The sequence below is a fragment of the Bos javanicus genome, chromosome 14 (genome assembly GCF_032452875.1).
Source record: "Bos javanicus breed banteng chromosome 14, ARS-OSU_banteng_1.0, whole genome shotgun sequence".
Taxonomy (NCBI): Eukaryota; Metazoa; Chordata; class Mammalia; order Artiodactyla; family Bovidae; genus Bos; species Bos javanicus.
Genome location: NC_083881.1, coordinates 55,122,865 through 55,150,134, shown reverse-complemented (window position 1 = coordinate 55,150,134; position 27,270 = coordinate 55,122,865). Strand labels below are relative to the sequence as shown.

The following is a 27,270-nucleotide window of genomic DNA, read 5'->3' as shown; positions in this document are numbered from 1 at the left end:
TTTTGTTGGGGTTTTTAATTTACTTAAAAGTAATTCACTCTCATTTCCCACTAGTTAAATAAATACAAATAGCATAGGATGAAGAAGACACTATGGAAAATAGCAGTTGCTGCTAGTAATGTCCAGAAGCAAATGTTAGTTGCAAATCTGTGTTATTTCATTCAGTCACCTAGCCCAGCCCCTTTACAATTCCAGACTCTGGAGCTCAGGCTATGTGGTCCCTGATCTACTTGCCAACCCATCTCTTGGATGATTAGACAGTTCTTGAATGATGAGTTAGATTACGCCAAAGTGTCTTTTTGTTATTGTTAACCTATTGTGTTTTTGTTGTTACTTGATTTTGTGTTTTTACTAATGAAGGTGGTACTCTTCTGACTGTATCTGGATTTGGCTTTCATGAATATTCAAAGGTATTAGTTGGAAATGAAACCTGCAATGTAATTGAAGGGGATTTGAATAAAATAACCTGCAGAACACCCAAAGTAAGGCATCCAGTTTTGGTTATTTTTTTCTAACTCTGAAATTGTGCGAATTAAGGAGCATCTCAGTAGAGGGTGAAAGAAATGCCTTATTTACCTAATGAGTGCAGAGGTTCATTATGCTCTTTAACAATTCTTCAACATTTTTCTGCCAAGATCCAAATACAAAATATTATCTCCACAATCTAGATACTTAACATCATTGAGGAAGAGAGGCACATACACTAATGTTAAATAGTGTGTTTCGTGTGAAATAATAGAAGTAAACACACAAGTGAAGATAAAATACAGTGGGGAGAGGATGTCAGGAAGAGTTTCATGAGCAGGTTCGTGTCTTGTCAGAAGTGGAAGGATGATGAATGGGAGTTGACCAGGAAAATCCAAGGATGAAAAAATATACCAGTAATAAATAGTATAAAACATTCAGGGAAGCAACTCTAGACATTTTGGGGTTTTTAAAGGAATATATAAATACGTTAAATGTGTTAAAGTTTCAGTTTGTTGAGAAAACACACAAAATGTGAGTTTTCCCATGGAATTTTACATTTTAGGACCACTCATTGTTCCTCTATTTTTAAAAATAGTGTTTAAATTTAAACCAAAACTGTTTTACTTACTGTGTGCAGAAGGATGATGAATTAAGACACTAATATCTAAGGCTATAGGCAATCAAGTGTATATATTACTATGTAGTTGATATGAGAAGTGAAGTTTGCTTAGTTGTGTCCGACTCTTTGTGACCCCATGAACTGTAGCCTGCCAGGCTCCTTTGTCCATAGAATTCTCCAGGCCAGAATATTGGAGTGGGTAGCCATTCCCTTCTCCAGGGGATCTTCAAAACCCAGGGATCGAACCCAGGTCTCCCACATTGCAAGCAGATTCTTTACCATCTGAGCCACCAGGGAAGCCCAGCCTATCCCTTCTCCAGGGGATCTTCCCGACCTAAGAGTCAAACGGGGATCTCTTTCATTGCAGGTGGATTCTTTACCAGCTGAACTATCAGGGAAGCCCCGAATTTGAGCATGCATTGGACTGAATGATGGAGATAAGAATTTGGGGGATATAGCAAATTAAAACTTCATTTAAATTATGTCATTCAGTTAAACACTGAGTGGGCACTAAGTAAATACTAGATGCTGGGAAAACTGTTTTTCCTAATTGGGAATTGTGTGCTGTATTGGTGAAAGCATCACATATTTTTCTTAGGTTTCAGTCTTGGATTCTGGAACCATGTCAACAAAAGATATAATAATGTCCTTTGTCCATGAAGAGGAATAAATGTTTCATTCAAGCCTATTTTAAGAGCAAAAGACTCAAAACTTTTAGTATCATATGCTTTATTAATTAGAGAATCACTTATCCAAAACATTGAAGAACCCTGGGGAATCCAGTAATGTAGATGTGTTTGAATTGATCATAAGCACCCACATAACTGCTATATCATATACCTTTATCTAAGAATTTAAACATATAACCTACATTTGATACAATAGCTTTCCTCCTTTGACATCACAACTTTCAAAGTATCTGGTAATTATTCTGATTCATGACTTTGGGGAAAAAAATCTTTAAAGGTTTATTTTGAGAGATTCTTTTTGCTTTTAGCCATGGAATTTCTGTATCTTAACATTTAGTATTTTCTAATTGTTTTACTTTTCCCTCTTGTTTCAGAGAATTGAGGGTACAGTTGATATTTCAGTTATTACCAGTGGAGTTCAAGCCACAGCAAAAAATGCTTATAGTTACAGTTGTTTACAGACTCCAGTTATAACCGATTTTAGTCCAAAAGTACGGATAATATTGGGTAAGGAATTCTTCAGCAAAATTAGTCTTTTGATATATATATGTGTATATCCAGTGCATTGGACAATATATGTATTTGTCTGATGCAATGAACATGAACTTGGGCAAACTTCGGGAGATGGTGAGTGACAGAGGCCTGGCGTGCTGCAGTCTATGCGATCACAAATAGTTGGACATGACTGGGTGACTGAACAGAACAGAACAGAACAGAATACATATATAATAATATATGTATGTGTGCCATTTCTGGACAGGCTTTGAAGCAGTTTCTCCTGCAGTTATGTTTCTTGAAGCAAAACCTGTCACAGGTTTTCTTTTTTAACCATGAACTGGTCTGTTTATTATATCACTTAGAACATATGCAATAAGAAAAATTTAAATTAAAAAAAATTCTTTGCCATCTTCTTTTCCCTGTTAAATAATTGAACATGAATTTTATCTCCCTCTGGCAGCTATCAATTATTTCACTGATTTTCTTTTACTTCTGAAAGTGTTCAGATCAGTTCAGTTCAGTCACTCTGTCGTGTCTGACTCTTTGCCACCCCATGAATCACAGCACACCAGGCCTCCCTGTCCATCACCAACTCCCGGAGTTCACTCAAACTCATGACCATCGAGTCGGTGATGCCATCCAGCCATCTCATCCTTTGTAGTTTCCTTCTCCTCCTGCCCCCAATGCCTCCCAGCATCAGAGTCTTTTCCAATGAGTCAACTCTTCATATGAGGTGGCCAAAGTATTGGAGTTTCAGCTTTAGCATCAGTCCTTCCAATAAACACCCAGGACTGATCTCCTTTAGAATGGACTGGTTGGATCTCCTTGTAGTCCAAAGGACTCTCAAGAGTCTTCTCCAACACCACAGTTCAAAAGTATCAATTCTTCGGTGCTCAGCTTTCTTCACAGTCCAACTCTCACATCCATACATGACCACTGGAAAAACCATAGCCTTGAGTAGACGGACCTTTGTTGGCAAAGTAATGTCTCTGCTTTTGAATATGCTATCTAGGTTGGTCATAACTTTCCTTCCAAGGAGTAAGCGTCTTTTAATTTCATGGCTGCAGTCACCATCTGCAGTGATTTTGGAGCCCCCAAAATAAAATCTGACATTGTTTCCACTGTTTCCCCATCTATTTCCCATGAAGTGATGGGACCAGATGCCATGATCTTAGTTTTCTGAATGTTGAGCTTTAAGCCAACTTTTTCACTCTCCACTTTCACTTTCATCAAGAGGCTTTTTAGTTTCTCTTCACTTTATGCCATAAGGGTGGTGTCATCAGCATATCTGAGGTTATTGACATTTCTCCCGGCAATCTTGTTTCCAGCTTGTGCTTCTTCCAGCCAGCATTTCTCATGATGTACTCTGCATATAAGTTAAATAAGCAGGGTGACAATATACAGCCTTGACGTACTCCTTTCCTATTTGGAACCAGTCTGTTGTTCCATGTCCAGTTCTAACTGCTGCTTCCTGACCTGCATATAGGTTTCTCAAGAAGCAGGTCAGGTGGTGTGGTATTCCCATCTCTTGAAGAATTTTCCACAGTTTATTGTGATCCACACAGTCAAAGTGTTAGGATGTCCTAAATCCAATGAAAGATAAGAGATGAGTTGGTTTACTTAATATTCAAATTTTGCGCTAAATAATACATGGGCTCTTTTTGTAAAATTTTCTTTACTTTTAAAATAATAGGAGAAGTTAATTTAATGATTAAGGGTTATAACTTTGGAAATGAACTGACACAAAACATGGAGGTCTACGTTGGAGGGAAATCCTGCCAGGTCCTTCACCGGAACTTCACAGATATTAGATGCCTTTTGCCCAAGTTGTCTCCTGGAAAACATGATATCTGTGTCGAAGTCAGAAACTGGGGTTTTGCATCAACAAGGTATGGTAATTAGATATTCAATTATTTTCTCTTAAATGAACCATGTCCTAAGTAGAGTTAAGCAATATGACCCCATGTAAGGCTCCTTGAAATAGCTGTTAATTTTTCTTTTGCAGAGACAAGTTAAGCGCTTCTATACAGTATATTTTGGAAGTGACCAACATGTTTCCACAGAAAGGCTCCTTATATGGTGGAACTGAAATCACTATAATGGGTTTTGGATTCAGCACGATCCCAACTGAGAACACTGTGCTTTTAGGTAATAATTTCATCCTCACAGGAGAGCTGTTATCATATTTCTCATCTTAAAGGTTGCGCTCTGGGTGCCGAGTTATTACACAAATACTCTCAGTCATGGAAGCTTCATATTTTCTATTAATGTATAAAAGGTTAAGTGTATTTGGTTAGCTGGTATAAAAGAAACTAACTGTTTTTGATTTTGATAGTTTGTTATAGTTGTTCAGTCGCTCAGTTGTGTCTGACTCTTTGCAACCCCATGGATTGCAGCACTCCAGGCTTCACTGTCCCTCATCATCTCCAGTAAATAGTCTGAATATTTAATGTGTATCAAACACTTTAAATGAGAGGTCTCTGTTCTAAAAGTAATCAGTACTCAAACATAATTACTATCAGAAAAAAGTACCAAAGATCCTACTGTGTAATTGGAGCTTTTTAGGGCTTTGACTATCTATTACTTATGCTTCATCTCTGTATTTCTCAAAAACTATTTGAGAAAACGTATTTTCCCCCATCTTTATTCTTTCCAGGGTCCTTCCCTTGCAATGTGACATCATCATCACAAACTGTCATAAAATGTGTTCTACATTCAACAGGGAATGTATTTAGGATTACCAACAATGGGGAAGATTCAGGTATAAGATGGCCTTTATATGTTGTAAATAATGGAGGCATGTTACCTTGGAATTAGATTTTTACTTATAATACTTCAGAGTATTCAGAGCATAAGTATTGTTATCTCTTTGTATAATTTGTTTATAGTTTGTGTAGAATTTATCCATTTGACATAGGGGGCCACATGTAGTATGAATCAGTGGTAGACTTGAGTCTAAGAAGGCTAGGTTTAAAATTTCCAAGTTCAGGAATTGCCATTTGGTTTTATTGCCATTCAGAACCTTCTGAATTACTATAGTTTGTTTCCCATTGTGGGTTTCTAAATAAATATCCAAATTGAAATTATGTAGAATTTTGCATGCCTCAATGCCTGAGAAAATTTTTGAGTTTAAAGAATTGATCATAGCTTTAAAAAATAGCCCCATGTGATATTTCTGAACAATTTTGTTTATTGACTCTGATTTTTTGCAGATTGTCTGCAAAAAAGACTCTGATTGTCTCTTAGTCATCAGTTTTGAAGTTGTGTGATTTATCTTTTCCTTAGCTTCGCATTTCTCACTTTCCATTATTTCTGTTTATTTTTATTATGTGTTTGAGTTAGACACATAAAAATTTTATAATGTTAACTGAAATTTTTTCACTAGTGGCTATATAAAAGTAGTTATTAAGAATTTTTCCTACTTTTCCTTTTTTCTTTAAAAAAAATATGACTTAATTGCTCCCAGTACATGGATTAGGTTATGCCTGGTCACCATCAGTCTTAAATGTGTCTGTGGGAGACACAGTGACATGGCTTTGGCAAGCACATCCATATCTCAGGGGAATAGGATACAGCGTTTTCTCTGTCTCCAGTCCTGGAAGTGTAATTTATGATGGCAAAGGATTTACCAACGGAAGAGAAAAATCTGCATCAGGTATGTTTCCACTTTGCTGCATTTTGCATCATGTTTCTTTTTCCCAAATATAATAAAAAGAAATTTGTTTAGATTTAAAATACTTTTGCATAAATAATATATACAAATACAGGATATGGTTTAGTTGACATTTTATTGTTATCACAAAATACTTCAAATTTATTTATAAAATATTCTTAATGAATGCCTGCAAGGCATTTTGTACATCAGAGTTGAGTTTTGATATCAGATATATCTCTTTTCATTCTGAAATAATCAACCAGAAAAGTATATTGAAACAAGCAAAATACAAAGATAACTGAAGTATGTGTTTTAATGATACCAACCTGGTAGCAAGTAATGAATTTCTGTTGATTGAAATCAGCTCTAAAATCAGTCTTCCAGGACAGCTTAGTGTACAATGTGCCTTTTAGACTTCCCATTTTGTTCTTCATGTGTAGCAGCTTGAACTTCTTATTCATGAACTATTTTTCATTGCCTGTTGAGTTTTTCTGTAGGAGTCAGTAAGTTATGCCAGATATCACATGTTTTTTTCTAGAAAAATTAATGCTGGAGCTTGCCTTTATGGAATAGAATTTCATTATACAGGACAGCTCTTTTATAGCCATTTTATGGTCTTTTGATAGTCATTTCCTTACTACTTCTGTTGAAATATCATATTCTTGAAAACCTGTCATCTGTATGTGAGTTTGAAGGATCATTTCAAATTTATTTTCAAAGATGCATTAATTGCTTATATTTATTATGTACAATCTCATTTTATGGCAGGTTCATTTTCTTACCAGTTTACTTCACCTGGAATCCATTATTATAGCAGCGGGTATGTTGATGAGGCTCACTCCATTTTTCTCCAAGGAGTCATTAACGTTTTCCCAGCTGAAACCAGTCACATTCCCCTGCACCTGTTTGTGCGGGGCGCTGAAGCCACATATGCTCAGGGTAAGAAGGTTAAAGGTGGAAACCCTGTCACTTCTGTTAAAGATGGAAACCCAGGGGGTATGCAGTCTTTCTGAAGTAGGAGGCAGATGACTGGCTCTGACTGTCTCTAACTAGCCGCGTGACCTTGAATGGGTCCGGACTGCTCTGAGGCTAGCATTTATTCTATAAAATGAGGATCCTGTTAATACTGTCCTGCCAGTCTGCAGAATCCTCATGTGCCTCAAATAAGATGTAATGTGAAAAAGTTCTGATACTCTGTGAGTGTCTGAAAATATATTAAAATGTGAGATAATGTTATTATTTTATTTTCCCCATAGGATCTGGCCTTAGAGAAATTGAAAAATTAATCTTATATTCACTCTTAACCATATCATCTTTGTCCAGGTCTTTTAACTTTGCAGTGCCTGGGGCTCCTCTTGTCGTTTGAAAAATAAAAAGGATTTACCAGAATATAAACCACCATCATCAAAATAGAGTAATGTAGCCTGAAAACAGTTCTTGTTTTAGAATTTTATCCATGACTTACAAGCAGTTCTTTTGTTTAAAGGCAAACCCGTGAGTTTGCACTTGGGAAGCTCTGTGGCAGGCTGCCAAGCAAGAGAACCCCTGTGTGCCCTGAACAGTACCAGGGTTGAAAATTCAGAGAGATTGCTCTTTGAGCTTTCAAGTTGTCTTTCCCCATCTATAAGCCACATTAGTCCATCCGTCGGAACACTAAATGAATTGATAACAATTACTGGACGTGGCTTCAGTAATCTCACATGTGCTAATAAGGTAAGACTATGAAGATCTTCTTTTTACTTCTGTATATGCATACAAGGAAGATGTTTCATCCGCAACCTCATAGTTTAATTTATAGCAGCTCAAAATTACGATATAATTCATATACCATACAATGCATTTATTTAATGTGCAAAATTCAGAAGCTTTTAATATATTCACAGAGTTGTGTATCCATTACTGTGGTCAATTTTAGAATGTTTTCATTACTCCCTGGTGACTTACCTGGTGGCTCAGACAGTAAAGCGTCTGTCTACAATGCGGAAGAGCTGGGTTTGAACCCTGGGTTGGGAAGATCCTCTGGAGAAGGAAATGGCAATCCACTCCAGTACTATTGCCTGGAAAATCCCATGGACAGAGGAGCCTGGTAGGCTACAGTCCATGGGGTCGCAAAGAGTAGGACACGATTGAGCAACTTCACTTTCACTTTCATTACTCCAAATAGGAACCCCGTGACCCTTAGATATTATCCGCAACCCCTCCATACCTCTGGCCCTCCCTAGACAACCATGAATCCTTCTGTCTCTGTGGATTAGCCTCTTGTGAATATTCTTATAAATAGAATCTTAGAATATGTGGTCATTTGTGAGTAGCTGTATTCACTAAGCATAGCGTTTTCAAGGTTCATCCATGATGTACCATGTAGCAGTACTTCATTTCTTTTTCGGCTGAATAATATTCCATTGCATAAGGTATACAGTTTATTTATCCACCCATTTGCTCATGGATATTTGGGTTCTTTTCACCTTTTTGGCTATTATCAATAATGTAGCTACAAATATTTGTGTATGATCATAGTTTAGGTTTTTAAAAAATATTTATTTTTTTATTTGGCTGCTCTGAGTCTTAGTTGTGGCATGTGGGATCTAGTTTCCCAACCAGGGATCGAACCCAGGCCCCCTGCAGTGGGAGCCTGGAGTTCCAGCCACTGGACCACCAGGGAAGTCCTCATAGTTTAGTTTTAAGGTCAATCCAAAATATACCTTAATCAGTCTCCCAAATTAATTTTATGAATAAAAAGTTTTCACATGATTGATTTTTCAAATTTAGTCATTGCTAATGCAAAATCTAAGTTCATGCTAGAGTAATGTATTGACTTGTTCGTCTGTTCACTTTACTTTCAGGTTAACATTGGTAGCTATCCCTGTGTTGTAGAAGAAAGTAGTAACAATTCCATTGTGTGTCGTATTGACCCTCAAAACTCAATGGATGTTGGCATCAGGGAAATTGTCTCAGTAACTGTCTACAACCTGGGCACTGCCATCAACACACTGTCCAGTGAACTTGATAGGCGGTTTGTACTTTTGCCAAACATCGACATGATATCACCAAATGCAGGGTCAACTACAGGAATGACCAAAGTGACCATAAAAGGCTCTGGATTTGCAGTTTCTTCTGCTGGTGCACGAGTCCTGATGGGTCATTTTCCATGTAAAGTTCTGTCAGTGAATTATACAGCCATTGAATGTGAAACATCTCCTGCACCCCAACAGCTTGTGAAAGTAAATCTCCTAATCCACGGGGTGCCTGCTCAGTGTCAGGGGAACTGCAGCTTTTCCTACCTAGAAAGCATCACTGTGTTTGTAACAAGAATCTTCCCAAACTCTATCCAAGGATCTGAAAAAGTTCTTATTGAAGGGGAAGGTTTTGGCACTGTCTTGGAGGACATTTCTGTTTTCATTGGAAACCAACAGTTCAGAGCAATCGATGTTAATGAAAATAACATCACTGTTCTCATGACTCCCCTTCCGGCTGGACTTCATTCTCTTAGTGTGGTGGTGGGAACAAAAGGCTTGGCTCTGGGAAACTTGACTGTCAGCAGCCCCGCAGTAGCATCTGTCACCCCGACTTCTGGAAGCATTGGGGGTGGAACGACTCTGATGGTCACAGGAAATGGCTTCTCTCCAGGCAACACCACAGTCACTGTTGGGGATGAACCTTGTCAAATTCTTTCTGTCAATTCCAGTGACATCCACTGCCATACCCCGGCAGGGACGGCTGGAAGGGTCCGTGTGAAGATCTCTGTGAATGCAGTCGCTTACCCGCCTCTGTCATTTATGTATGCCTTGGAAGATACTCCACTTCTCAAAGGAATTGTCCCAAGTACAGGTACTCCAAGACCTGCCTTTTGGGTGTCTTGATATAATATGATCAGTAATATTTGTTAGCATAGAATTGAAATAATGTTTACAAATGATTATTAGGATTGTTTTTAGACAATACCTCTTAATCAATATGTGGGATTTGAGTTCTGTATAGTCTCTGTTTTGTGATTATTTTTTGTATATTCTTGGGCTTCCCTGGTGGCTCAGATGGTAAAGAATCTGCCTGGAATGTGGGAGACCTGGGTTCAATCTCCAGGTCTGGAAGATCCCCTGGAGGAGGGCATGGCAACCCACTCCAGTATTTTTGTCTGGAGAATCCCCATGGATAGAGGAACCTGTGGGGTCACACAGAATCATACACAACTGAGCAACTAAGCACAGCATGTAGTGTCTATTTTGTGATTATTTTTGTACATTCTTGAGATCATAATTGTAGTGAAATTCCCACTTCTATTTTAAAACAAAATCCCCATAAACTTAAACTAATTTTGAAATGAGGAAGAAATAGCTGGATATCGATGGATAAAATTGCTCATTAGTTTGTGTCATTGGTGTTGATATGGCACAGAAAATACCTGTTAAAATTCATAAGTAGTCGTTCTTTTGTTTCCATGAAACTTCAGTTGATTATTAACACAACAAAATTCTTCTTAAGGGAGTAATTGGCCCATTCAGATGGAAAAAATATTATAAAACAATATTTACTTAATTATTTGGAGTGAGTTGTTTTTCTAAGCTAAGAATCGATGGAGTGACTTCTTGATCCTTTGTCACTGTGCTGTGCTGTTTCTGATCATCTTCAAGCTGTTGGAATGCTTATGATCCATGTAATGAATTCTGGAGAGGCAGCTATAGTCTCGTGGCTGAGAACATGGCCTAGATACCTGGGTTCACATCTTCTCTGTTCTACTTTTCAGTGGTGAAACTTTGGATACGTTTCTTAAAATATCAGATTCCTTATACATGCAGATACCTGTCTCATAAGGTTATAGAAGTTCATTCATATAATGCAACTTAAAAGTTCCTTTAATAAAGAACTTATTAAATTTTGGGCTTTTAAAAAAAGCCTTTGTTAGTTTACAGTGTCATGGGTAAGATATATTCTCTGCTTTCAAGAAGCTTGCTATTGAAATTTTTTGTTAGACATCAAGTTTTCTCATTTAGAATTTTAAAAAGTAAATATTAGCAATAACAATGGCATCAGTTCAGTTCAGTCGCTCAGTCACGTCTGACTACTTTGCAACCCCATGAATCACAGTATGCCAGGCCTCCCTGTCCATCTCCCCCATATATTTGTAATCATTGCAAATGAAGAACTAGATATTGACATATGCTCCTTATTTCCATGAACCATTTCTGTCTCATCTCACTTTGAATGTATTTTTGAAAGCAGCATATCTGAAGATAGAAGAGACTTGTAGACAAGTGAGAACTGAGCTATTTTATTTACTGAAGAGACACAAGGTACAGATCGTTCTTAGAACAATGCTTCCATTTGAAAAGTGCAAATACTAGACAAGATTAAAACTTTAAGACCTTAAAACATTTTAAAATCTTATATCCTAAAAATATTCTCAACATGAAAGATCTCATTAATACCTATGGTCTTTAAAATGCCAACTTACATTTCAGTGATGCTTACTATGGTCAATTACATGGTTATTTTTACTATCACTAGTTGAATTAAAAACCAACTACTACTTGGTGATTCTGCATTTGTAACAAGTTATGTTGATTAATATCTATTCACTTATTGTTTAGGTATATAAGTATGTGTTTGGATGACCTGTGAAAAATTCCATATGTGTAATGCCCTCAATGCTTTTTGTCAAAAGAAGGAAGAAAGGAAACAGAAGGATTGAAATACTTTATTCCAGTTTCATTTTTTCAAGGCATTAACATCAACATTCATCTATGTCTTTAATTCCTTCTTTCTGTGTTGATTATCGTACACCTAATTATTTATATATCATGATTTGTTTATCAAGTCATGTATATTGAAAATATCTGAGTGAAGAAGAAATAGTTCATTCCTCAGAAAGGTTGCAAATATCAAGAAAGTACCAAAAGTTTTACAAAATAAGTTTCATCCCTGAAATATACTCTAACCCACCACCCACTGCTCAGGCATTCATTTCATCTTCCAGGCATTCGTCCTTCCTTCCTAACTCTAGATCTTGTCTATTTTATTCTCTCTTTTCCATTAACCTGAATTACGAGTAACTTCCAACTTTCCAGTGCATGGACAGATGCACTGGAAAATAATAAACATTGTTATAAATATCTTACAGTTAAGATACCAAAAACTGCAATGAGATTATAGCCAAAATGTGTATGACATGTATTGTTTACATTAACATTAGTTTTAAAATACTAGATATAATTTTGTTTATGTAGGTGAATAGGTATATCTTTAAATGCATATCTAAGTATTAGAGTTTAGGTATGTATATGTATAGGATAGATAATGGACTGCCTTTCTTTTTAAGGTCCTCCTGAAACTGAAATTCGGATCACTGGATCTAATTTTGGTACTGACATCTTGGAAATTTCGGTGATGATAAGTGACACGCAGTGTAATGTGACCATGGTCAGTGATACTGTATTGCAGTGCATTGTTGGAGATCATGCTGGTGGCACTTTTCCTGTCACGATGCATCATAAAACAAAAGGCTTTGCCATGTCTGCAGTTGTATTTAAGTACCCACTTACTATTGACAGTATTCATCCAAGCCAAGGTAAGCATGAATGTGCCAGAGCCTAGAAATATTTCACATTGTTTCAGTAAACACTTATTTAGAAAGAAACATATGCTTCCAACCCTGCTAAAATATATAGTTCCTGTAGCACATTAAAATATTTTTATGCACCAAGAAGCATGCAAAGGTATCCATAGTTTCAAAATATTTGTTTAATGCTTATATTTCTCTTCCTGCTGTAGAATATATTTAAATTTTAATACTATTGAAAATGTCCAGATTGTGTGTGGAAATGTTTTAAAAAAAATGTTTAAATATCACTGACATATAATTATGTCTACATAAATAAATATCTTTTTCTGTTTGAAAATTATTTTAGTGGTTAAAAACCTTAAGAAATTATAACCAATGTACTTTTAACTAAAATAGTAATTTTACATTTGCATTTTGACTATTCAAATTCTTTGTGACATTTCTATTAAATAAAATTTAAATTCCTAGAAGTAGTTTAAACAAATGACTAAATGTGACATTTACTCAGTGAGGGGTTTAAAACACTACAATCAAAAGAGATTCTGCTGCAATAATATCAAAATTTTCAGTTCTAAGAATCTTTTCATTTAATGAAATTAGCTTCCATTTCAGGTATTAAATATATGTACAGATGAGGTTTTCTTTTCATTAACTTTGTCTTTCCTTCTTACATCTCTTCACTAGGGAGCTTCGGTGGTGGTCAAACCATGACTGTGACAGGCACTGGGTTTAATCCACAAAATTCAGTTGTGTTAGTGTGTGGCTCAAAATGTGCAGTCAACAAACTGAAATCTAATCGCACAACATTATTATGTGACATTCCACCAAGTAATGGTAAGTAGTCCCTTGGAGGAGAGCATGGCAACGCACTCCAGTATTCTTGCCTGGAGAATCCCATGGACAGAGGAGCCTGGCAGGCTACAGTCCATAGGGTCGCACAGAGTCAGACATGACTGAGCTTAGCATGCACGAACAGTCAGAAAAAGAACGGCAGTCTTTGAGAACTGTTTCATTTTATAGAGATCAGTCTAAGTTTCTTTTTTCTCAAGGTTTAGTGTTCATTAGGGCAACTGAATCAACTTAATGGATTTCCTGATTTTCAGCAGTTTCTTCAGAATTTTCCTTTCTACCCTTGTGTATTTCCAAGATTCATGATATCTGAGTTAAGCTGAATTGTTTGTAACAAATTGCAGTTTTTTGGTTTATTGTATAAGAAGCATACCAAATGGAAAACAAGTTTTTAGTACCTACTGGAGTATTAACTTTTCCTTAAAGTTAGGATAGTGTATATGGTACAGTATGCTATATATATGGTGTGTGTATATATATATATATATATATATATATAGTATAATGGTTATGAAGGAAGTGAATTCTGATAACTCATTGCCAAGATGCCAACCCAGGCTGTGTTTCTGAGCAAGTTATTCAACCTCTCCATGCCTTGATTCCCTCCTCTGTAAAAGGAAAATAATTAGACTACTTATTGTGAGGCTTGATAAGCCAATGTGTGTAAAGTGGATAAAATGATATCCAAAACATGATCTGTGACTTGCTGTTACTATTACTCTTATTTATTTTTTAAATTTTTAATTATTTGTTTACTTTTGGCTGCACTGGGCCTTCATTGCTTTTTGCACAGGCGTTCGCTAGTTGGGGCCAGCAGGGGCTGCTCTTCCTTGCGACGTGCAGGCTTCTCATTGCGGTGGCTTCTCTTGCTGTGAGCACAGGCTGTAGGAGCACACGGGCTCAGTAGCTGTGGTCCATGGGTTTAGTTTTCCAGCAGCGCGTGGAGTCTTCCCAGACCAGGGCCCCAACCCATGTCTCCTGCATTGACAAGTGGATTATTAACCAGTGGAGCACCAGGGAAGTCCACTCTTACTTAGTTTTATTTAATGGTTAAAAGCCCGCCCTTTAAGGAGCCCCTGAATTCATTCTACCATTGTCATCTCAGCTAAGTGACTCAACTCCTTTCTGCTTCAATTTGTCCAGCTATTGAAAGGAGATAATATTAACCCTAATTCGATGGGTTATTGTGGAGTTTAAATATCGGGTATCTTAAGTACACAATAAACTTTAATTATCTAGCAAAATTTAAGAAGAACCAAAGAGAATAATATAGATGAATAAGGGATATGGTTTATATATAAACATTTTTTTAAAGCATTAACAAAATTTGATGAAGCTTTTCTAAACATTTTTGCTTCTTCTGATTTCTTAAAGAATATTTAGGAAAATGTAACATTTTGTGACTGGGCTTGTTTATCATTTTAACATCAGAGTTGGTATTCTGATTGTTTGTTGTTTTTTTTTTTAATGCAGCAATGCTATCAAGACCTGTCAAGATTTGTTTGCCTTAACACGAGCTCTGCTTCTTTTTTCAACATTTTTGGATTGCATGTCTGTAGTTTTTCTGTCTCTCACCTTGCTTTTAACTGCCACTCCTTGCCATTGTCAGCGCACCTGCTGTGAGTGGTTCTTTGTTCCTTCCTCTCTAATTTGCAGTGTTGAATCCTCTAGGACTGGAAAACTGAACAGGCAGGTTTGTAGAATCATCTATAGTAAGAGGCTCTGAGGAAGGACCTAAGGGTTTTTTCCCTCTGGTGATAATGTGCATTTATTTTGTGAGGTTTTTGACTATTGCTAGACATTCTTATTAACTCACGTATAGCCAGTGAAAGTGACTTTGGGTAAGGAAGGTGTTATTGAAAATATTTGGGGGTTTTGGACATGAGTAAGGGCCTGATGGCAGAACTGAACTCAGTTTGATGTCCTCCTATCACAGGGAGGGGACCCGAGCAAGCCTGTGAAGTGAGTGTGGTCAACGGGAATGATTCCTCTCAGTCCACGGCTCCTTTTACATACAACATGTCAATGACGCCATTCATCACCGAAATAGCTCCCAAGAGAGGCAGTACAGCAGGGGGCACCAGACTTACAGTCTTGGGATCAGGCTTCAGGTACTGTCTTCACGTTACACGTACAGGAGTACGTCTTTCCAGACTCAAGCCATTACACCTGCTTTCTCATGTGCCAGGACAGTGTTTAAATATAGTCAAATAATGTGTACTCAGAGAAGGAAACGGCAACCCACTGCAGTATTCTTCCCTGAAATCCCATGGACAGAGGAGCCTGGAGGCCACAGTCCATGGAGTTGCAAAATAGTCAGACACGATTTCGTGCCTAAATAACAACATTGTGTACCTGGGTTTCCCAGGTGGCGCAGCAGTAAAGAATCCACCTGCCACTGCAGGAGCTGCAAGAGACATGGGTTTGATCCCTGGGTTAGAATGAGGAGGAAATGGAAACTCCAGCCTGGCGGACTACAGTCCATGGGATCGCAAAGAGTCAGGCACAACTGAGCAACTGAGCACTTAAAATGTGTGCCCATCTGCTGAAAAGCCACACTACTGTTTACTGACTGCACACTCTGTGTCACAAATCTTTCTACTCCATAGAATCTTCCTGGCTTACCTTCTTAGATATTTTTAAATCCCATTTTATAGTTAGAAAACTAAAATTAAAGAAGATACTGATTTTCCCCATATCCTAGTAACATCACAAGTATAAATCACTTTCCTGTTATGCTTTCCGCCAAATCTCATTTCCAACCATCATCTGCTTCATTGGTTGAATGAAACATCTCTTCAAGCACCAGATCCATTTCATTGTAACTATTTAGATTCCTTCTTCCTAAACATGTTCATTATTTTGGCTCAAACTTATGTACTGCACTACCATCATCCTTCAAGTAGTTAAGGCTGACTTCAAAACCCCAGATCATTGAAATCATAGCAGGCAAAGCTAATTCCTCACATACTTATAACTACATTGGACTTGGATTTTTACACAGTGGTTAAGTCCCAAAGTCTATGAATATGGCAAAAATGTCAGCTAGACAAAATGATCACAATAAAGTCTCTTATTGAAGTGCCATTTTGGAGAAGAATGTAGAATCTCTCGGTAGTTTGAACCGAAACATTTTTTCTCCAGTGCTGCAGAACTTGCTAGTTTATATAGTTTTATTTCCCAACCTCTTAATCTCTTTGTTTACTTTTTTCTCAACAAATATTTTAAAGTTTTACTGCTCAAAAAAGTGTCAGTCTGCACTTTGATAGCTCATGGGGTAAGATCATTATTTTTACAATAATACAAATAATAGGGTGGTCAGTGTGACCTAGAAATTTGAAAAAAACATCAACGTTTTGTTTTCCTCCTTTTTACTTTACAGTGAAAATGTAGAGGATGTTCTCGTTACCATAGCTGAAGCCACGTGTGATGTTGAGTATTCCAACGAGACCTGTGTCATCTGCATGACAAATGCCCACTCTCCTTCAGGGTGGGCTCCAGTCCATGTCAGCATCAGAAGCACCGGCCTGGCCAAACGGGTAACAGTGCTGTGGCATAGAGTAGTCTCGGCAGTAGAAAAACTACCCTTATGGGAAGTGAAGTCACTAGTAATGGACTTTTTACTTTGTTAATTTCTCCAAAAAATAACTGAGATGTGACTATAAAAAATTTAAAGTAGGTTTTTTTTTACTTATTACTAAAATGTTTATAATTTCAGACTTCTGATTATTCTGGGTTGCAGGTAATTGGTAATAGATTTTTTAAGTTTTTTATTATTGTGAAATGAATCAACTGGCAGCTCTAATGTATTTAAAGTAGGTTATACTTTATTGTTAATGAAGATGTTTGTTGTCAGATTTCTTCATTTTGAGAAATTAAATGATGAAATCTCTAAATTAAATTTTTAAAGTCTCTTGTGTTATGTTACAGGCTAATGCTGACTTCCTGTATGTGGACACTTGGTCCTCCAACTCCTCATGGGGAGGAAAATCTCCCCCAGAGGAAGGCTCCCTAGTTGTTATTACAAAAGGACAGACAATTTTGCTGGATCAAAATACCCCTATCCTGAAAATGTTGCTTATTCAAGGTAAATTTCTGAAAATCTGTTTCTAAGACTCTGCCTATGAAATGGTTCTGTGAGATTAATTTAATCAAGATTCATGATTATGAACATCCACAGTTATATCATGTTTCAAATTCAGAGTGTAGTGCTAAATTTATTAAATTGAGTGTTATTATCCATTTGTGGTTATAAAATTATTTATTGTGTTGCCACCAGAATGTTTTTAATAAAATAGAATAGAAAATATCAGAGTGTACCACATTCATATGGGTAAGCGTGTTTTTTTAAAGTTAAATATTTCTTAAACTTTTGTTTCAATAACTGTGTGTGTTTGTGTGTGTATATGTGTAAGTGAATCCACATGGAGTGAATTAAACAGTAAAATAGTATTTCCTATTTAGAAAAACTAGTATAGTGGGTCCTGGGGATTGTAAAAACCACGGAGATGTGTTAAATTCTATACTAAATGACCCCCTCTTGCTCCTCTTGGATGTCAGATTGGGGTTTAACCTTTGCCTGTGAACCTGCTTTCAACTGTTACCCAAAGTTCTCTCTGCTTCTTAATATTCTATTTTTAATACAGAAAATTAAATAACCAGAACTGGTACAACTATGTGTAAAAGAGAGAATAATTGGCAAGAATAAAACACTTGGAGCTTTAATATATAAAGCTTTGCCATAATGGTCTTAGCTAATCAAAGACCTTTGCTTTTTGTTTTTGTTTCAAATCCTGATATAATAGCAGCATTTCACTTCTTTGAAGTTAATAATTATTGAACATTGGAACAAGTGAAGTTTTACTGTCCACAAAACTACATCAGTCTCTTAAAAAAATGTATCCCAGCACATTCTTTAATTATGCTAATCATAGGCTATAGCTATTGCTGGTGCAAATTAGTGGATAAAAGTTCAATGCTAATGTTGACATTACAATACTTTCTATAAAAAGTATTTTTCTTTTCTTTCAATTTTTTGTTCTTAATTTAAATTTGAGGTCCTGTGTTTGTAGAACTAGAAACTGTAGCTGCACTATTTAGTAGCATTTAAAATAACAAATGATCAAGGGAAAATAATCTGGCTTGGGGTTTGATTTTACTTAATATTGCCAAAGAACTGAAGTGAAGTGACATGCATAGTGATAGCAGATAGGAATAAAAAATCAAATTTTTAATGTATAATTTAATAAATAGCTTTAATATGAATTTTCCTTGTAATATATTTCAAAATTGTATGGTTTTTAGGTGGAACTCTAATATTTCATGAAGCTGACATTGAACTCCAGGCAGAAAATATTCTAATTACAGATGGAGGCATTCTGCAGGTATATGAGATAATTTGAACTGTGTTTATTGATAACCTCTCTCCATTTCTTTTTAAAATATCATGTGTAAAGTGGACAGTTAATTATGCTATACTATCACCAATTTACTTTTTTGTAGATCTCAGTTCTTAGCATAAAGTCTTTTTTCCTGGATCCCAGAATATTTTTGTGCTTTTAATGCGAAGATAAAGCATACTTGCAGAGAGCAGAAATTTAAATACTGCAAAAAAAAAAAAAAATTACCTCTGAGCTATATGTGGCCAAAGTCAATCAGTATCCTTTCCAAAGGCCTGACACAGTGTATTTGACTGACTAGAAAATGTAAGGTTTATCTTATGGAGGAAAATGTAAGGTTTATCTTATGGAGGAAAATGTAAGGTTTATCTTTCTCTCTCCATATTGAGAATGGAGTAATCCATTCTCAAAAGAGGGGAGAGAAGGAAGGAATTTGTTTTTGGGTGATTACAATCGTGGCTAATGAGTTTTAGCTTTTTGAGTGATGCTCGTGAAATCCCTTGCAGATTGGGACAGAAGCAGCCCCATTTCAACACAGGGCGGTCATTACCTTGCACGGGCACCTGAGGTCTCCTGAACTCCCAGTATATGGCGCCAAAACGCTGGCTGTGAGGGAAGGAATCCTGGATCTGCATGGTATGGCTCAGGGAATTGGTCCAGGAGAGACTAGCCAAGAAGCCAGAGATAATCCTCCTGATAACTCTCTAAATGCAGCCTTGCCAAGCTTCTCCTGTCTTTATGGATTCTTTCTTTACCTCCCTTTATCTCTTCCCTCCTTCACACAGGCCAGGTCAGCCCCTACAGACTACCAAGACACACAACCAAGGTCACTCCTGGAAAGCCCTTCCGTCACATTGTTTGCCTAATTTAGCACTTGAGACTGTCCATATTGATTGTTTTCTTTATTCATCCTATCTGAATAGAAAAGCATTAAGTCTGGAAGCAAAAATTGTCATGTCTTCCATTTGTATTTTAAAATGGGCTCTTTCTAACATACAACTATACATTTATAGTTGCATTTTTCTGTAACTATATTCTGGAAAATTATCAGCAAAGAAAAATTATTGTAATCCTGTTTGTGGTGTCAGGGTAGCATTGTTTAAAGGAAGTATGGTGTGAACCTTTTTATATGAAGTCTTCTCTATTGTAATGTGCGTGCGTGCTAAGTCACTCCAGTCGTGTCTGACTCTGTGTGATCCTATAGACTGTAGCCAACTGGGCTCCTCTGTCCATGGGATTCTCCAGGCAAGAATACTGGAGTAGGTTGCCATGCCTTCTTCCAGGGTATCTTCCCAACCCAGGAATTGAACCCACATCTCTTATGTCTCCTGCATTGGCAGGTGCGTTCTTTACCACTAGTGCCACCTGGGAAGCCCTCTCTATGGTAATAATCTACTTCTTTTATAAGTTTATAATATAGAAACACAATACCCAATTATGACCATATATGTCCTGCATTGGGCTAAATATCTACACTAATGAAATTTTCAGAAATTTACACATTTCATTTGTTTCCAGATTATCAATTTAAGCAACTCCTATCAACAAAGACAAGGTAATAGGCCTCTGCCCATGTTATCAATGTATGTCCCTGGTCATTTTATCAATGTATGCCTCTGGCCATTTTATCAAGAGTATTATACCATTCTGGAGAAGGAAATGGCTACCCGCTCTAGTGTTCTTGCCTGGGAAATCCCATGGACAGAGGAGCCTGGTGGGCTACAGTCCATGGGGTCGGAGAGAGACGGACATAACTGAGGGACTAAACAGCAAAATGATGCCATTGATACTGAGTTTATATAAAGGAGATTGTTATCAATGAAATATATAATTGCCAGAAGGACTTTTACAAAATGTGTAGACCCATACATGTTATTAATGTGACTGTTACTTTTATAAAGCAAGCACTCTAAATGTTTTTTTTTTTTTTTGAGAAAGGTATAAGATGGTAAGTTAAAATGAATCTTCTCAAAAGTTATTCAATCCAGGAGATTAAAATGCATAAAACTCTTAGTATTCCAGAAGACATACCTGAGGAAACTCTCAGTTGGTTTGTATGTTGGCTCCAGGCCTGCCTGTTCCTGTGATCTGGACTCGTTTGGCTCATACTGCAAAGGCAGGGGAACGGACTTTGATTTTACAAGAAGCAGTAACATGGAAACCAGGAGATAAGATTGTAATTGCAAGCACAGGACACAGGTATGATATCTTCTAGATCTGATAATTTTGATTTAGAATAGAAATGTGTAACTGTGTAAAAAGGTAAGATTCAGGAGGTCCACAGCCATTTAATTTAAATTTGAAACCTCAAGTAAAGAAGCCTGGACAGCCAAATATTTATTTGCCAGATATTAACATTGAGTTGATCCCCCATGTGAGTTTTTATTGACTGAATTTACCATAAGAAAAAGTATAAATATATACTAATAAAAGATTTTAGTCGCTTTTCATGGTGCAGTTCCCACATAAGATTTCATTTGACAAGAGCATTCTGCTATTAAAAGTTATTTGAAAACCTCTGAGTGATGTCCTGCAGAGTGCAGTAAGTCAGAAAGAGAAAAACAAATACCATATATTAATGTATGAACGTGGAATCTAGAAAGATGGTACAGATGATTTCTTTTTGCAGGGCAGGAATAGAGATGTAGACGTGGGAAATGGACATGTGGACAGAGTGGGGAAAGGGAGGGTGTAACGAATTGGCAGAGTAGCATTGACATATATACACGACCACGTATGGAATAGATGGGCTATGGGAAGCTGCTGTACAGCACAGGGGGTTCACCTCAGTGCTCTGTGATGACCTGATGACCGAGAGGCATGGGATGGTCATTGGGGTGGGAGAGAGATTCAGAAAGAAGGGGATACGTGTATACTTACGGCTGATTCACATTGTACAGCAGAAATTAACACAACATTGAAAGCAATTACACTCCAATAAAAAAAAAAAAAAGAAAACCTCTGAGTGAGAGCTGTAGCTGAGTACATCAATGCATGCAAAAATGTAAATGAGCTTCTTTGTTTGGGGTCACCAACGAGCACAGTTGAAAGCAGCTAGTTAAGTCTTTTTAATCTTACAGTCTTGGCAGTGGTTCCCATGGAGCAAAATTGTTAGTAATGATTGAATGATAGAGATGAAATTATAGTGTAAGTAATAATTAACATGACCTTTGATGTCTGACATTTTATCATGAAACTGCTTATGACCCTTAATTAATGTTTAATTATATAGTTTAGCAAATAAGAAATACAAGGAACAAAACTAATATAGCTACATCTCTTGATGTAAGAGCTTTATAGCAAAGAATATAGCAAGAGGAGCTTTATTTTTGCTCTGTTGTTCAAATTATGTGATAGCAAAATTGGATATAGTTATGTGGATCAGGGAACAAATAGTAATTTATGACAAGAAACAGCTAAGTTGTATTAAGGTCATGACTCAGTTTAGAATTAAAATTCAAGATGGCATTTTGATTTTGTCCCTTTCCAAGTTAAAAATAGACTTGCAGATGTTAGGAAGAGTTAAATACATACTTAGCTTTATAAGCACCCTCTTTTTTTTTCCTCTGCCCTTGGGATGATATAATGACAAAATTAAAAAGCAGCAAAATGACAGGGCTTGCTTATAGAATAGGAAGTCCTCATAGATTTTCTGGGTGAAAGAAAATTAAGTTTAGAATTTAGGGGGTCACAAAGAGTCAGACACGACTGAGTGACTGAACAACAAACCAAAGTTTTAATAAACAAGAATTTAGGAATTTCCCACCAAATCTAATTAGTTGTTCACTATTTCATTTGTAAATCCTATTTGAGAGTTTGCAAAGCAGGTGGTTAAGAATACTACTTCTAAAGTCAGTCGACCTAGGTCCAACCCCCAGCAATGCCCCTCTCTGTGCTTCACTAAAATTGGAATGCTGTTAGTATGTATCTCAAAATTATTGTAAGGATTAAATGAGTTAGTATGTGAAAAACAGAGTGGAACTTGGCTCAAAGTTAGTGCTATATAAATGTTGGATATTATTACAAAGGAAGGAAAGGTGCATTTAGGTGCACCTAACATATAAAATGGCACCCCACTCCAGTACTCTTGCCTGGAAAATCCCATGGACGGAGGAGCCTGGTAGGCTGCAGTTCATGGGGTCGCTAAGAGTCAGACATGACTGAGCGACTTCCCTTTCACTTTTCACTTTCATGCATTGGAGAAGGAAATGGCAACCCACTCCAGTGTTCTTGCCTGGAGAATCCCAGGGACGGGGGAGCCTGATGGGCTGCCGACTATGGGGTCGCACAGAGTCGGACACGACTGAAGCTACTTAACAGCAGCAGCAGCAGCAACATATAAAAATCCTTTTGAGAACTTCTTTTCTAAAAATATCATCTCTGTATCATCTGAATCCAAGAGAATTGGGAGAGGTTAGTCCAAATCACCTGAGGGATCTTATAATATTATTGATACACCCTATCTCAAATATCCTTAATCTCCACTTCCCCCTCCCACCTCCCCCTCTAATTCCTTCCTTGGGTCTTTGGGAATTGCCGGGGACCAGCCCCAGCTGATCCAGGGTATTCGAAGGAGCGACGGCCTAGGCGACTATTTATATGCTAATTAGAGATATAGAGAACAATAGAATGAGGATAGCTCAGTAGGAAAATTCAGTGGAGAAAAGAAGCTGAGTAGCTTGGTTTACGCGGGAGACCAATAAAACTTCAAGACAAGAAGTTTGCACCACTTACGTAGGCCGCAGGCGCCCTCTCGAATAGCGGAAGGTGTCTCACCCTAGACACCTTCTCGAGTGGGTCTTAGAAGCCCAGGCATGATTAGTAAGCGTGGTGGGTTCCGCGCTCCAGATGGAGACTCAGCTTTGAAGGAAGAATGACATGGGGAGACCAAGCGTTGGTGAGCAAGGCCCATAGCTTTATTTTTAACAGGGGCTTTTATACCCTAAGTTACACATAGAGGATAATAGGGGATGCAAAGTCAGCAGTCTTTGGTTCTTATCAAAAACCAAGGTTTCTTTCCTGCAAATGTATCGTATACAAATGGTTTAGGTGATTTACATCATCTTCTGGCCACAAGGCCTACTAACATTTTATGACTCTTGACAAGGACTTATCAACAAAGACTTACTTTCTCTAAGAGTAATTATTTCAAGGTTTGGCACCATCTTCCAAAGATAAAATTGCATTCCTATAGGGCGGATGTGTAATGGGTTTACAACAAAGAAAGAATTTATTACCTTAAGGGTCTAAAGTTACTAACACCAAGGCCACTACTTATTTTTTCTATATACCAACTATTAATTGATACACATTCAAGGATACAATTCAGGGGATGTGAAAACTTGGCAACAAGCATTGACTTATCAATGAAATCCTTTACTAGTTTATTCTGACAGTTTTTAACTCTCTGAGAGGCTCTAAGCTATTTGAATATCTTAAGCTTCCCATGCCTCTCGAGGCTGGGAGACTGTAAACAATCGTATGCATAGCTGCAGGAGTCCGGGTAAACTTGTCAGGCGAGTTAGAGAGCCATCAGAGGGGTTTGGATTTAACCACTCCTAATTGCCCAGGAACTTTATTAATTGGAGCTGTAAGTTAACTCTTTGACACAGAGAGAGAGAGATGGTGGTAGGGGACAGCCCCCAGTAAAGTCAGAGGTGAGAGCACAAAGCAATAAAGTAGGCAGACTCTGGTTTTTTGGGGGAAAATGCTCGAGAATATCCGGGGGGACTCCTGAGGCTCGATCCCGCCTTTGCGTATGCCGAGCCTCCTTCCTCATGACCTTTGTCACGAGTGGAATGCCTCACCGGCTCCCCGCAGGGAATTATGTCTTTCCATCCACTTACCCTTTTGGGAAAAAAAACAGCTTTGGTCTCCTGTTTCTTCTAGCTTTTCTGTCTCTCCCCTCGCCACCTCCCTTTCTCTCTCTCTCAGTTATTCAATCACTTAAATACCATGCCCATTTCTTCCATTTCATTCTCACTCTCCATTTTTTTCCCCTTTAAGCCCTACAATCTAATTTTCATCTTCACAAAAATTTGCCTAGTGACCTGAATATCAGCTGTCTTCATTTCCTGCACATCACCAAGTTCTTTGGGTTCTGCCCTTGAAATGCCTCTTCCATCAGCTTTCCTTACTTTCAGTTGAATTTAGACTCCCAGTCCCTCATGCTGGAATATTCCATCATCTTATTTGGGTTCTGTTCCTCTACCTTCTTCCCTCAGGAATTTATTCTGCATTAATTTGTTCAGTCAGTCAAATCTATGATTGAGTTGTGACAGGTACTCAGCATACAGAATGATTCAGTGGTTGCCTTACCTAGAGGAGCAGACAGGTATGGGAGGACAGAGAAGTAAATGGGGGATAGGCCTGCAGTGTGGTAATTGTGAGTCCTCATGGGGCCTCGGGCAGCGCTTATGGGGAATCTAGAAGGGCTGGGAAAGTTGAGACAGGTGCCTTCCAATCTATTTAAGATGCAACATTGTTGTTTGACCTGGTAGTTAAAGGAGGAGAAAGATTTGCAAGGAAGAGAGGAATCAAAAAGCAGTGTCAGGAAGATACATTGAAAACTCCCCTAAAGGCACCTCTGTCAATTGCATCAGTCACACACTTTAGTAGATAAAACACAAAATCAGCCATAGAAACACTTGTCTCTCTGAAGTTAGGGACACTTCTGCTTGGTACCCACCTCCCAGTATTTAACTCTGTGTCTAGAAAACAGGCTTGTTCTCGTTCAGTGGCTATGTAGTGTCTGACTCTTTGCAACCCAGTGAACTGTAGCCTACCTCTGTTCATAGAATTTCCTCTGTTCATGGAATTTGCAGGCAAGAATATTGGAGTGGGTTGCCATTTCCTCCTAGACACTCAATAAACATTTGTTGGAAGGATTCATACATGAATGTGTATATTATCAATTTGGCCAGTCCTTTTGTTGGAACTTGGGGTGTGTTGAAGGAATGGGTAGAAATAAGACCTCCTGAACTCACCTCAGTCATTTCTTTACCCTGCTCTGAAACCTCCAGTAGACTCCCTCTGTAAGGTTTTTTCCAACCTCAGCACTATTGACATTTTGGACAGGTTAATTCTTTGTTTATCACAGGAGGTTTGGGAACATCCTCAGCCATTGCCTACTAGTAGCAACACCACCACCACCACCACCACCACCACCACCAATACCAATACCAACAACACCGCCAACACCACTCCCACCAACACCACCACCACCAATAATAATACCACCACCACCAACACCACCTCCACCAACACCACCACCACCAACACCACCTCTACCAACACCACCACCATCAATACAAATACCACCACTAACACCAACACCAACACCACCATCACCACCAACACCAACACCACCTCAACCAACACCAACACCACTACCACTACCACCACCACCACCACCACCTCCACCAACACCACCACACCAACACCAACACCACCACCACCACCAATACCAACACCACCACCACCAATACCAATACCAATAACACCACCAACACCACTCCCACCAACACCACCTCCACCAACATCACCACCACCAATAACAATACCACCACCACCAACACCACCTCCACCAACACCAACAGCACCACCACCACTACCAACACCACCAGTACCAACACCACCAACATCAACAATAACAACACCACCATCACCAATACCAACACCAATACTAATACCACCACCAACACCAACACCACTACCACCAACACCAACACCACCTCCACCAACACCACCACCACCAACACCACCACCACCATCACCACCACCACCAGCAATACCAATACCACCAACACCACCTCAATCAACACCACCTCCACCAACCCCACCTCCACCAACACCACCACCATCAATACCAATATCACCACCAACACACCACCACCAACACCACCTCTACCAACACCACCACCAGCAATACCAATACCACCCACACCACCTCCACCAACACCACCATCACCAATACCAATACCACCAACACCACCTCCACCAACACCACCACCACCAACACCACCTCCACCAACACCAACACCACCTCTACCAACACCACTACCACCAATACCAATACCACCCACACCACCTCCACCAACACCACCATCACCAATACCAATACCACCAACACCACCTCCACCAACACCACCTCCACCAACACCACCACCATCAATACCAATATCACCACCAACACACCACCACCAACACCACTTCCACCACCACCACCACCACCAACACCACCTCTACCAACACCACCACGAGCAATACCAATACCACCAACACCACCTCCACCAACACCACCACCACCAATACCACCAACACCACCTCCACCAACACCACCTCCACCAACACCACCACCACCAACACCACCTCCACCAACACCAACACCACCTCTACCAACACCACTACCACCAATACCAATGCCACCAACACCACCTCCACCAACACCACCATCACCAATACCAATACCACCAACACCACCTCCACCAACCCCACCTCCACCAACACCACCACCATCAATACCAATATCACCATCA

The 27,270-nt window shown here is 38.4% G+C and overlaps 1 protein-coding gene across 2 annotated transcripts in view; it reads left to right on the top strand.

Moving 5' to 3' along the window:
- PKHD1L1 (PKHD1 like 1) overlaps window positions 1-27,270 on the top strand; it is a 180,862-nt gene that overhangs the window by 73,383 nt on the left and 80,209 nt on the right. For both annotated transcript variants that reach the window (XM_061439128.1, XM_061439129.1), the window contains exons 30-46: window positions 361-482; window positions 2,151-2,283; window positions 3,968-4,163; window positions 4,280-4,422; window positions 4,931-5,035; window positions 5,741-5,929; window positions 6,698-6,868; window positions 7,416-7,642; window positions 8,773-9,757; window positions 12,243-12,491; window positions 13,170-13,319; window positions 15,271-15,445; window positions 16,717-16,873; window positions 17,265-17,421; window positions 18,639-18,718; window positions 19,240-19,369; window positions 20,803-20,932. In XM_061439128.1, the coding sequence (XP_061295112.1) occupies window positions 361-482; window positions 2,151-2,283; window positions 3,968-4,163; window positions 4,280-4,422; window positions 4,931-5,035; window positions 5,741-5,929; window positions 6,698-6,868; window positions 7,416-7,642; window positions 8,773-9,757; window positions 12,243-12,491; window positions 13,170-13,319; window positions 15,271-15,445; window positions 16,717-16,873; window positions 17,265-17,421; window positions 18,639-18,718; window positions 19,240-19,369; window positions 20,803-20,932 (3,499 nt within the window). The remainder of the gene's footprint in view (window positions 1-360; window positions 483-2,150; window positions 2,284-3,967; window positions 4,164-4,279; window positions 4,423-4,930; window positions 5,036-5,740; window positions 5,930-6,697; window positions 6,869-7,415; window positions 7,643-8,772; window positions 9,758-12,242; window positions 12,492-13,169; window positions 13,320-15,270; window positions 15,446-16,716; window positions 16,874-17,264; window positions 17,422-18,638; window positions 18,719-19,239; window positions 19,370-20,802; window positions 20,933-27,270) is intronic.